The sequence below is a fragment of the Pleurodeles waltl genome, chromosome 5 (genome assembly GCF_031143425.1).
Source record: "Pleurodeles waltl isolate 20211129_DDA chromosome 5, aPleWal1.hap1.20221129, whole genome shotgun sequence".
Lineage (NCBI taxonomy): Eukaryota > Metazoa > Chordata > Amphibia > Caudata > Salamandridae > Pleurodeles > Pleurodeles waltl.
In genome coordinates, this window is record NC_090444.1 from 1254018726 (window position 1) to 1254032175 (window position 13450).

Below are 13450 nucleotides of genomic sequence, written 5' to 3' on the forward strand. Positions count from 1 at the left end.
GTTACAATCCCTTTGGGGATTTTCAACATGTCAGGAGAATCTCTGACCCTATTTATGTTGCTGCCACCATTGATGGGTCCTAGGCCCATCTCTTGTCTTTCCCTCTCTATGGCTAGGATCTGTCTTTCCAAAGCCAATCTTTTGGCCATCCTGGCTAACTGGATGTCCTCTTCACTGGAGTTATCCTCAGTGATTTCAGAGTTGTTGGTCCCTCCTGTGAGGGAACCAGCATCTCTGACTATTATTTGTGGAGTCAGGGCTTGAGAAGCCCTGCTCTCCCTAAGTAGGACTGGAGGGGGGGAATTTCCCTCCAAGTCACTATCTTCATCCTCTGAGTTGCCATCCTCAGAGGGGTTGGCCTTTTCAAACTCTGCCAAAAGCTCCTGGAGCTGTACTTTGGTAGGTTTGGGGCCCATTGCTATTTTCTTTAGTTTACAGAGTGACCTTAGCTCTCTCATCTGTAGATGGAGGTAAGGTGTGGTGTCGAGTTCCACCACATTCACATCTGTGCTAGACATTTTGCTTCTAAGAGTTGGAATACTTTTTAAGAATCTACAACTGGTTCTAGAATCTAATTCAAACTTTTACAAACTTTTAAACTCTAAAAGAAATGCTAAACAGGATCTAACACAAGGCCCTAGCAGGTCTTTTAAGAATTTAGAAAACTTTTCAAATTGCAAAAAATCAATTTCTAATGACAATTTTGGAATTTGTCGTGTGATCAGGTATTGGCTGAGTAGTCCAGCAAATGCAAAGTCTTGTACCCCACCGCTGATCCACCAATGTAGGAAGTTGGCTCTGTATGTGCTATTTCAAAGTAAGGAATAGCATGCACAGAGTCCAAGGGTTCCCCTTAGAGGTAAAATAGTGGTAAAAATAGATAATACTAATGCTCTATTTTGTGGTAGTGTGGTCGAGCAGTAGGCTTATCCAAGGAGTAGTGTTAAGCATTTGTTGTACATACACATAGACAATAAATGAGGTACACACACTCAGAGACAAATCCAGCCAATAGGTTTTTATATAGAAAAATATCTTTTCTTAGTTTATTTTAAGAACCACAGGTTCAAATTCTACATGTAATAGCTCATTCGAAAGGTATTGCAGGTAAGTACTTTAGGAACTTCAAATCATAAAAATTGCATGTATACTTTTCAAGTTATTCACAAATAGCTGTTTTAAAAGTGGACACTTAGCGCAATTTTCACAGTTCCTAGGGGAGGTAAGTATTTGTTAGTTTTACCAGGTAAGTAAGACACTTACAGGGTTCAGTTCTTGGTCCAAGGTAGCCCACCGGTGGGGGTTCAGAGCAACCCCAAAGTCACCACACCAGCAGCTCAGGGCCGGTCAGGTGCAGAGTTCAAAGTGGTGCCCAAAACACATAGGCTAGAATGGAGAGAAGGGGGTGCCCCGGTTCCGGTCTGCTTGCAGGTAAGTACCCGCGTCTTCGGAGGGCAGACCAGGGGGGTTTTGTAGGGCACCGGGGGGGACACAAGTCCACACAGAAATTTCACCCTCAGCAGCGCGGGGGCGGCCGGGTGCAGTGTAGAAACAAGCGTCGGGTTTGTAATGGAAGTCAATGGGAGATCTAGGGATCTCTTCAGCGCTGCAGGCAGGCAAGGGGGGGGTTCCTCGGGGAAACCTCCACTTGGGCAAGGGAGAGGGACTCCTGGGGGTCACTCCTCCAGTGAAAGTCCGGTCCTTCAGGTCCTGGGGGCTGCGGGTGCAGGGTCTCTCCCAGGTGTCGGGACTTAGGATTCAAAGAGTCGCGGTCAGGGGAAGCCTCGGGATTCCCTCTGCAGGCGGCGCTGTGGGGGCTCAGGGGGGACAGGTTTTTGTACTCACAGTCTTAGAGTAGTCCTGGGGTCCCTCCTGAGGTGTTGGATCGCCACCAGCCGAGTCGGGGTCGCCGGGTGCAGTGTTGCAAGTCTCACGCCTTTTGCGGGGAGCTTGCAGGGTTCTTTAAAGCTGCTGGAAACAAAGTTGCAGCCTTTCTTGGAGCAGGTCCGCTGTCCTCGGGAGTTTCTTGTCTTTTCGAAGCAGGGGCAGTCCTCAGAGGATGTCGAGGTCGCTGGTCCCTTTGGAAGGCGTCGCTGGAGCAGGATCTTTGGAAGGCAGGAGACAGGCCGGTGAGTTTCTGGAGCCAAGGCAGTTGTCGTCTTCTGGTCTTCCTCTGCAGGGGTTTTTCAGCTAGGCAGTCCTTCTTCTTGTAGTTGCAGGAATCTGATTTTCTAGGGTTCAGGGTAGCCCTTAAATACTAAATTTAAGGGCGTGTTTAGGTCTGGGGGGTTAGTAGCCAATGGCTACTAGCCCTGAGGGTGGGTACACCCTCTTTGTGCCTCCTCCCAAGGGGAGGGGGTCACAATCCTAACCCTATTGGGGGAATCCTCCATCTGCAAGATGGAGGATTTCTAAAAGTCAGAGTCACCTCAGCTCAGGACACCTTAGGGGCTGTCCTGACTGGCCAGTGACTCCTCCTTGTTGCTTTCTTTGTTCCCTCCAGCCTTGCCGCCAAAAGTGGGGGCCGTGGCCGGAGGGGGCGGGCAACTCCACTAAGCTGGAGTGCCCTGCTGGGCTGTGACAAAGGGGTGAGCCTTTGAGGCTCACCGCCAGGTGTCACAGCTCCTGCCTGGGGGAGGTGTTAGCATCTCCACCCAGTGCAGGCTTTGTTACTGGCCTCAGAGTGACAAAGGCACTCTCCCCATGGGGCCAGCAACATGTCTCTGGTGTGGCAGGCTGCTGGAACTAGTCAGCCTACACAGACAGTCGGTTAAGTTTCAGGGGGCACCTCTAAGGTGCCCTCTGTGGTGTATTTTACAATAAAATGTACACTGGCATCAGTGTGCATTTATTGTGCTGAGAAGTTTGATACCAAACTTCCCAGTTTTCAGTGTAGCCATTATGGTGCTGTGGAGTTCGTGTTTGACAGACTCCCAGACCATATACTCTTATGGCTACCCTGCACTTACAATGTCTAAGGTTTTGTTTAGACCCTGTAGGGGTACCATGCTCATGCACTGGTACCCTCACCTATGGTATAGTGCACCCTGCCTTAGGGCTGTAAGGCCTGCTAGAGGGGTGTCTTACCTATACTGCATAGGCAGTGAGAGGCTGGCAGGGCACCCTGAGGGGAGTGCCATGTCGACTTACTCGTTTGGTCCTCACTAGCACACACAAGCTGGCAAGCAGTGTGTCTGTGCTGAGTGAGAGGTCTCCAGGGTGGCATAAGACATGCTGCATCCCTTAGAGACCTTCCTTGGCATCAGGGCCCTTGGTACTAGAAGTACCAGTTACAAGGGACTTATCTGGATGCCAGGGTCTGCCAATTGTGGATACAAAAGTACAGGTTAGGGAAAGAACACTGGTGCTGGGGCCTGGTTAGCAGGCCTCAGCACACTTTCAATTGTAAACATAGCATCAGCAAAGGCAAAAAGTCAGGGGGCAACCATGCCAAGGAGGCATTTCCTTACAATTCCCCTCACAAGTAATGGTCTAACTATATGCACACTCGTAAGTATGATAGTATTTCCACACTGCAGTGAACTTGTCCCCTAATCCAATGGTATTAGACACTGAATTATTGGAGGAAAATATTAGTACTTAGCAGTACGGTTTTACGAACAATGAATTTTGACAACATCAATCTCAATGAAGTTTAAATATTCAGTCAATCACATGGGGGGGTGATGAGATTGGTTCCATTTATCACAGCTGTGAGTATTTTGAGCAAATATGGTCACTTAGAATCCATTTGTACCGCACCAAACATGGCAGAGATTTTCAGCACTAGATAGCTGCCGTGCATCAGGTCTACCAAGCAGGAGGGTCACACGGTGGACTCTTTTGTAAGCACTGGTGCCCGAATGGCTGTCTATTAAAGAGGCACAGTGTAACAAGTAGCTTCAGAACATCGGAATGCAGTGAACAACCTGACTGTACAAAAGGCAGTTGGGTCAGCCCGTGGCACTCTAATGGCTCCTGGCCACTTTACACTGAGATGCATGTCTTCTTAAAGCACATATTCGTAACAGAGGCGGTCCCGTTTGGCAGGGAACCATTATAATATAATAGCTTAATATCGATGGATATGCTGCAGCATTTACTACCCCCAGATAGGATTTGAACACATACTAACAAGGGTTCTAGCTGGCTTGATTTACTTACAAGAAGGGAGTTATTTTAATATATACCACATGGGCAATGCATATCAGGCATTCTTGAATGCAGCTACTATTGAGCCCTTTTCAACAACAGATAAGGACCACTAAACAAGAGTGCATGGGCCTCAGCTGGGGCTAGAAGCAGGAGGTTTGAGAAAGACAAAGCAATCTAGGTTTCACCCATAGGAATGGGCGGTGCCAGCAATTGATTCCTCCCACCCTCCCAGGAGAACCAGATGTACCATGCCAGCTTGATTTAAACAACAGAACGCGTAGGGGAATTCTGATATCAGTATTACCAAAGGTGCATTATGAACCACACATTGAACGCTAGAAGAACGTAGCTACCTCTTGGTGATCTGAGTAAAGCACCACTTATGTAGAGAAATCCTTGAGTTTTGATAAACATCTTGAATAATGTAACGTAGTCTTTGTTCCCATATACTGTGTGACAATAGGGAGACACTTCCACTATCATCCCCGTTTTAGAGAAAATTTAAATTAACCAGGATAAGATTACTAAGTTTCATTCCACTGATTGATTTTAACCCCACCCCTGTTTTTGGTACACTACAGGTAACTGGGTGCTTGACATTATGGATATGTGGGCACATTTATTTGGGAGAGTATTTGGCACTTCCCTGGGCCTGGGCACTAGACAGAGTGAAACAGTTTGGATACTGGGATTCATGCTATTATTTTTTTACATGAAATCCCTGAGTAGGCATACAAGGAGTGACAAGTAAGTTCACCGCATGAGAGTCTACCACCACTTAATGAGCAATTTTCTATGAATGAGGTGTGGTGGGTTTGAGCTGTGGGATCAAAGTCATGAAGACGACTATATGACTCAGAGGGGGCAAATATTAGGCTGAAACATTTTAACAGCTGATGGATGATGGGGCACTAATTTCGCCAGTTCATCATAGGTCACAGGTTTTAATCCTGTCGAGGGGGTCCAGAATTAAATAGGAGGAAGGAACTCCCCAAAGGCAGTTTTAATAGTAGAATAAGCACGGTTGAATGATTGTGTGTCTTCCGAAACCACCTAAAAGAAATCCTTTACTCAATTCCTAGAGTTGGTCTGCGCAAGGGTGTTGTAGTACCCCCAAAGATGAAGCAAGCCACTATTAGTGGGTGAGGGCAAATTTAAAATCTTTTGGGGTTTTCCCACAGAAGGAAAAATTCCATCAAAATTACTTCCTTTTCACTTTTTTTTCTTTATTTTACACTGTAGCTTCAGGCTATTTTTTCATATATTCTCAGTCTATTTTCATTTGCTACACACAAAGCAGTTTTATACTTCACTTAATAGGAATAACCGTAGAACTGACTTTCAGTGAATTTTGTAAATGCTACATATAAAACACCGTCTCATCATGAATAAACGTTTTTTACTACATCTAGGATTATAACTTCCATTTCGAATAAAGTTGTAAAAAAAAAAAAAGGGCTGAAAAAAATAATAGTGATGATATTTCACATGACTTCCAAATATTTAAAGCCATGTATAAGGCTGGATTTAGCTATTACAACACATATGCACCAAGACCTCTACCGAGAGCTCTACTAAAAAATAAAAATTAAAAATTTAAATAAAAAAAAGAAAGCCAAGCAGAATCTAAAAGATAATGTGATCAGGTGCCCGATCCCTAAACATTTGCCAAACAAACCTTTACACGCTTGAAGAAGGAAATCTAAACCAAAAACAGTAAAAACCTGACATTTTGCCTTTGCAATATTACATAAGACTTCACATGGGGGTAACATTTGTAAAGATGGATCTCCCGCTAACGTCAGTGTAATACAGCAGAAATTAAATGGAGCCACATTTGAAATTATCTTAACTAAGTCCAAAGCAAGGGCTCCAAAAAAAGGGTTATTTCCATTAACTAAGTCTGCTACAATGAAATATGTATTTTTTTTTTTTTTTTTTTTTTATAAAACACTCACTTCATCTAGAACAATCCAATGCCCAAGTTTCAATGCTGCAAGGAGAGGTCCATCACGCCAAGAAAAATCTCCTCCTTTTCCTCCTTCCACAGGCAAATCTGTACCAAACAAGTCAGTCACATCCTGTGATATTAGGAAAAATGAGAGCATAATTAAGACTAACAGCTGTTAATACACCTTCCACCAAAAAGAGCAGCAACTTAACTAAATTACATGGAAGCCTGCAATAATGGTATAAAAATGCCTTTAATTTTCCTGCAACAGTCTAGTTGTGATATCACCGTCCACTTGTAAGAAAATCACATAGCTACTCTACTATTCATAGATCCTACACAATGTTCCTTATTATTCAACCTATCTCAAGCGAGTTGACAGGCTTACTTTAAAAGGTGATGCTGTGAAGAAAAGGGTGCAGGACGTTCATCCTACTACCACAGCTGCATAGAATGTCAGTTTGAGAGAATTCACATTACAGGAGTCTCATTATTCAAATTTATTTCACCATTGGAAGTTGATATTAACACACATTTTATTTCTACCCATTCAGTATCAATTCGAGGACTTGAACTTCTAGAATATGAGCACACACTTGCTAGCGGAGGTATCACACAACTCTTATTGCTGTTGTCTCATCACTTTTTACCTAAATGTGGTTTTGCTGTAATATTATATATTCTTTAGTGCTTTACACTCCTGTAATACTGTAGATAATCGACTTTAAAAACATGTTAATTTTAGGGTTATATTGAATAAGCAGAAACTTAAACACAGGACAAACACTGAGTGATTCAGTACAGTCATTACACTATTACTATTTTCGCTCTGGAGTATTAACTTTTTACACCTACGAGTGTTGGTAAACAGACAGCTGGATTGCAGTGGCCCCTGCATGCACAAACGTTTGCAAAGGACACCTGACTGCATTAATCACCGTTTATGTGCAAGCAGGCGCATCTTGCATGCTCTGTGCACAGGACCAGGACCAGAAGCTGTCCTTGCTGTCCTGGTGTATAGGCAAAACATTTCACCACTCACTATAGCAAGGAATATAGACATCACAGAAGTTAATGATTAACCCTGAGGGACAGCACAGCAAGTCCTCATATATGTTTTAGTTTGACTGGCATGCTGCTTCACTGAGTGTTGACATCAAGGTTTAAGGTACATAAGGAGAGAACAGTGATCAATATGCTGGTGAAATGCCAGTCCTTACATAAACTTAATGCCAGTCAGATGTAAACTGCATAGAGGCAGCCCTCTGTGAATGGGATGTCAGAATTTATCATATGAAGCATGAGACTCTTAGCCATGAGCATCTTCTCTGTGTGGTTTTCAGCAGCTGACTTAAACACGTGTTCGCAATTGTTTTTGGCCCCATCTTGTACTGGCCAGAAAAGTGCCACATCAAGTCTTTATCTCTTTATATGGAGGGTGTCAAATGCCTGTGTAAAAGTGCATTTGAACTGGTAATACGCCATTGTATTGCAGCAAATCTTTCTTTCTTCCTTACCACCATATCAATTCTCTTTCTGGTGGTGAGCCTGTAGATGAAGGGGCAAAAGTTCTCTATTTAGAAATTCAGACAATGATGGAGTCCACTGAGGTTTCGCTCTTGATACAGGCTGGAACCTGTGTGGCGTTTTTCTTTCTTTTTTTCTCCAGTGCCCTGGACGTAACTGCTTTTGAGGAGGCCATCACTTTGAAGGCTTCTCTTCCCTTGTTTATGATGCTAAGCTGCATGGGTTGGTAGAAGTTTCTCCTCTGTGCAGGAGCCAAAGCTTCCAGAGGGAACCATGACTATCTGTCCTTCCTTCACCACACAACCATAGGTATGTGCTGCACATTTGACAACTGTCATGTACACCAGCATTTCATATGGTAGTGATAGTCTTGATGGTTAGCTCTAGATCTTGCTAACTCTCTTCTGTAGCACTTTTTGCTCTAACAGTTGCTCATGGGACTGGACTGGTTATTCTTCCCGAAATACAGGAGTTGTGGGCGGTTCTAGGCCCACTGATAAGCCTTGTACTGTTCTGCTCTTCTGTATTTTGACATAGATTTTGATTGCTTTCAGGGACTCATAACTCCTCCTCCTTTCGCAGCAGAGGCACCATTTCTGTATTAAGTTGCCGGGTTCTTCTCAACTTCAAAAGCCCATGTTTAGCATCTGTGGAATCTTTCTTTGAGGTCAAACTGTCCTTGCACATCACCTGCTTATCCCGATCATCTTTCGAAATGGAGCCAGGTGTCGAAGGGTTGACTCTATATGTGCCTTTATGTTTTGATCTGTGAGGTTCTTAGGGCTTGTGCCTTCTTCCGGCTGCCAGATGTTTCTTCTCTGAAAACGTCTTTGCAGACTTTGAATCAGTATGTGTCGGCTCTGTACCTGCTCAGGCCTGGGGGTTTCAAGTGTATGTCTTTTGAAGTGTTTAGAGTCCTTTAACATTTTTCGGCATTTCCATAATGTAAATCTCCTATCACCACTGTGTCTTTGGAAACCTCCTCATCCCTTGTCAGTTCAAATTCATTCAAATAGTGCTGCTTCATCTGTGACTAAACCATGGTGTAGTGTGCCAGGCTCTTCCTCACCTTGAGGCGCCCATGTTTCTGCATCTGAGAAAGGACCGAGAGGCAGTTGAACAAGTTACTTACCGTCTGTAATGATCTTTCTGTTGGAAGCTCTAAGTGCATAATCCTCACCTTTATATTTCCAGGCACCAGACTGGATCAGGAATTCTTCAAAATAAAATCCCCTAAGACCTTGCACCATTCCAGACTTGAGTTGCATTTAGGCACCAACCCAGAACGCCGACCTGGTTTCAATATAGTTTTTTTTTCTCACAAACTTAGATGTGGATTGGCTGTGAAGAAATTAAGGTGACAGCAAGACGAAAAATTAACTTGGAACCTTTTTAGACTGTATATACGTATCCACCAGAAAAAGCATTACCAAAAGTAAGAACTTGTTCTTCTGCTGGATACTGCTGACTGCTGATTCCATACCAAATAGATGCTAAAGCAGTAACTCACAAAAGCTGGAGGGAGTGAGGAATGGACTCAAACCAAGAAGCCCTGCAGGACTCTCTCTACGGTAAGTAGTGCTTGGAGAATGTGTCCTGTAACACCAATGTCCCAACTTGACAGATGACCAAGACAGGAACTCCCCTTGCGAAAACCACTGTAACATTATTACTGTGGTGTAATTGCCCGTAGGCCTTTGAGAGGCTTTTTCTTTGCTAAAGTCTATTGCCTTTATGAATAAGACAATCTACTTTGATAGAGTCCTCTTCTTTACAAACTTTCCTTGTTTGATCCCGGACAACTAAACTAAGAGCTGATCATCAACACAATACGCTTTATGCATTTAATGTGAAAGTTTAAAGCGCTCTTGAGATCAAGCAAATATACTATCTCCCATTTTTTTGCAGGATACGGCGGAGAGTAAAACATTGTTACAATGTTGGTCTATCCAATGCGAAAGGCCTATACCACTTTAGGCAGAAAGGTGGGCCAGATCCTAAGTACCAATTTGTCAGGAAAGAAGATGTGCTGACAGTGTCTGAAGCTAATATCACCAGCCTGAGTAAGTGACAGCAATATAAAACATTGATGTTTAGGAGCTGCAACAACAGCTGTGTATGACCTTGAATGGTGTGTACGTGAGAAATGTGAGGACCAAAGTAAAGTCCTTTTGAGACATGAAGATGTGTTTTAGCAAAAAACACATTAATCAAGATTTTCAGAAAATGCATCACAAGAAGATACCTGGTCCTCGAGGAAAAACTGGCACCCAGGAAAGACCTACAGATGGTAAGCAGTCTGGAGGCCTGAAGGCATGCCAAAGGGAGCTGAAAGCACACTAAAGATTTGCAGCATGGCTTCCTTCGAAGGCCTTAATCTGCTGCAGTGTCCACAACAGTTCACGTAATTCTGGTGCTTGAGGACCAGTTGAGGAATCAATTCTGTGGCCGGAGATGAAAAACGAGTGAGACTTACTTCTTGAAGCTTTCACGCCTTCCCGATCACACAACTCAGAGTTGTGTTTGGTGCATAACTGCCAAAGGAACTCCTCGTGCAGGTCTATGATGGACATCTGCTTCATGTAGTTGCGGCACATCTTGAATACAGTAGTTTTCAGTGGGGACATTGTTTTACATCACACTGTGGAAATATTTTGTAGTTGGTAGAGGACTGACTAAGTTGGAAGAGGAGTACCTGATCCTTATTGGAAAATGGGGACAGAAAGAAACTGACAACAGTTGAAAGGGGAGGTGCTTATATACAGCTGTGCTCTGTTACTTCTGAGGAAGTATGGAGTCAGTGGTGAGCAGCACAAAGAAACTTACTGGTACACAGGAGCAATGCTACAACATTCTCCTGATCCTGTCTGGCACCTGGGTGAAATTTTAAGACAGGAACTCTTAGTCAAAAGCATTCATGAGAAAGTTCTGGGAGGAATACTCCCCAGTCCTCTTTCAGCCTCCTCTACCAGTTTTATCACCCCTTTGGTCAGGACATGATCACTTTTATTTGACAGAATGGCAGTATGCTCCAGATACAACAAATAGTAAACTGGGAGGGTGGGGGGAGAGAGAGAATTTGGACAGATGTGCCTACACATCAAAGGGCATAACTAACTTGGATAGTTTGAAGCAGACATTGATCTAGTGTGATGAATTGCCAGTAAAGAAGGCAAGACAGAATGTTGCCAACTGCCATTTTCAACAAGACTGGAGGGCAAACCAAAGAGGTTTCAGAGCAATGCCTGGAGAAGACGATGGAGGAGTGTCGATACTGCTATTGTCATTATACTTTGGAACCTGATCTACCCCTACCAACGTGAAAAGTCTGTGTAAACTGCTGTACAGCTGAGAGGATCTTTGCCAGAGATATACGGGACTACTCAAGTATTCTCTGAACTTCCTGTGATGCTGATGGACCAGGCGAGCAGGGGAAAGTAACCACAGTAAGAGGCTACAGCTCTGCTGCCTTAATTTCATTAAGGCTGTCCAAAGAGTGGCACATCTATTTGGAAATCCTGGACCTCCCTGGTGATCCAGTGGAACACATCCAGGCATGTTAATAAGGATTCTGGTGTCCACAGCGCATGCAACAGAATCCATACTGTCCAGTCCACAACGTAGAACACCATTTGCAGCATCCTGACAATTGTGAACTGAGTGATGAAGATGCAAATGTCCTCTAGAAAGGAAGTCAACACTTCATGCGCCATGTGCCAAATAGACCAAGTACCAAACAGCATTTAGTAGGAGCATCACCACACTGACAGAAGAAAATACTTTTTGCCCAGAGCGCTGATTCTTTATGGCTTTATCCAGTAGGGAAGTAGGGGTCACCAACAGCTCAAGAAACAACAAACATTTAGTGGGAGCAACGTTAAACTGGCAGAAGAAAATACTTTTGCTCCTTAGCACGGCTTCTTTTCGTCTTTGTCTATTGTGGAGGTACGGAAAGAATTACAGGTTATCTTACTAATGGAGATCTTTACTACAAGGGCTCCAGTGTGGATATTGTATTAAAAATTTGGGTTCACCTGATGCTGGCCTGATGCACCTCATGGTGATCCACAGCGGTAGATGAACATTGGTTTCATCAAGCAGCCAGGACTGAAAGACAACAGAAGCTCAGAGGTTAAAGGTTAAGGTCGCAAAATCTCCATGAGAAGATTAGCCTCAGTCTCAACAAAGATGAGCGGTAGTTCAAGGATGTCTAACGCTCTATGAACCACTGCTGCAAAGGAGGCCGCTTTCTCCATGGGAGGCCCAAAATCATTCCTCTGAAAATGTATACAAGACACTGGTGTTTTGCAAATTAAGATAAAAACCAGCCTTCGTGTAGTGAGGTGGAAGAAAATGTCTGGTTCCTCATCGTTATCATCATCATTTGAGACATATTAAAGGCCTTATATTGTGCTAGAATCAAACTTAAAAGTATACTCGATCCTCTGAAGTTCTGTTGCCAGGACAGAGGGACTGAAAGGGAACCCTCATCATTCCCATCATTTGCTTTAGCAATCGTATACTTCAAAATGTGCTCCGCTCTAGCAGAACATAGCTGTTGACACGAGGTCAGTGGAAGATCTAAAGCTGGTGCCACCAGAATCGTAGCTAGCACTGACCTAAGACTAGAAAGAGGGGTCTAAGACAGAGGAGAAGGAACAGCCTTGCACCATACGCACAGCGAGTTCTCCACATCCGTGCTCAGTCCATGGCAAACCATATGCCAGCAGAGGTACAATTAGGGGTCCATTAGACTGGGAGAAGCACAACAGAGAGCTGGAATAAATGTAAAGAAATCGACAGCACAGACGTCTTAAAGGCCGCAACATGAAGTAGAGTCTATGGTGGACCGGGGAATTCTGAGCACATGGACTCCAGGTAAAGGGTCAGAGCTGGACACCAAAGACTGAGTCGGGTGCTATGACTGCTAACTTGCTTCTTGTATTCAATTATGCAAAGCTTAGTATCTTTTTCTCTGATACCTTTGAGTACAAGAGACACCTACCATGCACCAAAGGTATGCTTGGTTCCCATGAACAGGAAGCAGACATCATATGACTTGAAACCAGTGGTGTTCAGAAATGATTTCCCTGCAGAATTCCATAAATTATTTGTGAATTTGGTGAAACACCTAAATCAGTCAGAGCAAAGCATCAGATCCAAGTCTTCAAATGGGGAAAAAGAAGATATGACTTTATTGTACAGGGGCAAAATCCTTACACAACCCTATGTCGTCATGTTTCAATGCAGGACAGAGTTGCAATAAGGATGAAAGCACCATGTAGGAAGTTGGCTCTGTATGCGCTATTTCAAAGTAAGGAATAGCATGCACAGAGTCCAAGGGTTCCCCTTAGAAGTAAGATAGTGGCAAAAAGAGATAATACTAATGCTCTATTTTGTGGTAGTGTGGTCGAGCAGTAGGCTTATCAAAGGAGTAGTGTTAAGCATTTGTTGTACATACACACAGGCAATAAATGAGGAACACACACTCAGAGACAATTCCAGGCAAATAGGTTTGTGTTATAGAAAATGAAAATGTCACTTACCCAGTGTACATCTGTTCGTGGCATTAGTCGCTGCAGATTCACATGTTTGGCACAGTCCGCTGCCTGGTGTTGGGCTCGGAGTATTACAAGTTGTTTTTCTTCGAAGAAGTCTTTTTGGTCACGGGACCGAAGGACTCCTCCCTCCTCGGCTCCATTGCGCATGGGCGTCGACTCCATCTTAGATTGTTTTCCCCGCAGAGGGTGAGGATGGAGTTGTTTGGTATAAATAGTGCCCATGCAATGGAGTGAATATGTATGTACGTTAAGAGTT

General features: G+C 43.9%; 1 protein-coding gene across 1 annotated transcript in view; it reads right to left on the reverse strand.

Annotated features, from left to right (window-relative positions):
• The window catches only part of MDN1 (midasin AAA ATPase 1), a 1740009-nt gene that overhangs the window by 942045 nt on the left and 784514 nt on the right, over positions 1–13450 (reverse strand). Inside the window, exon 37 of the mRNA XM_069235499.1 lies at positions 6114–6236. Coding sequence (XP_069091600.1) covers positions 6114–6236 — 123 coding nt within the window. The remainder of the gene's footprint in view (positions 1–6113; positions 6237–13450) is intronic.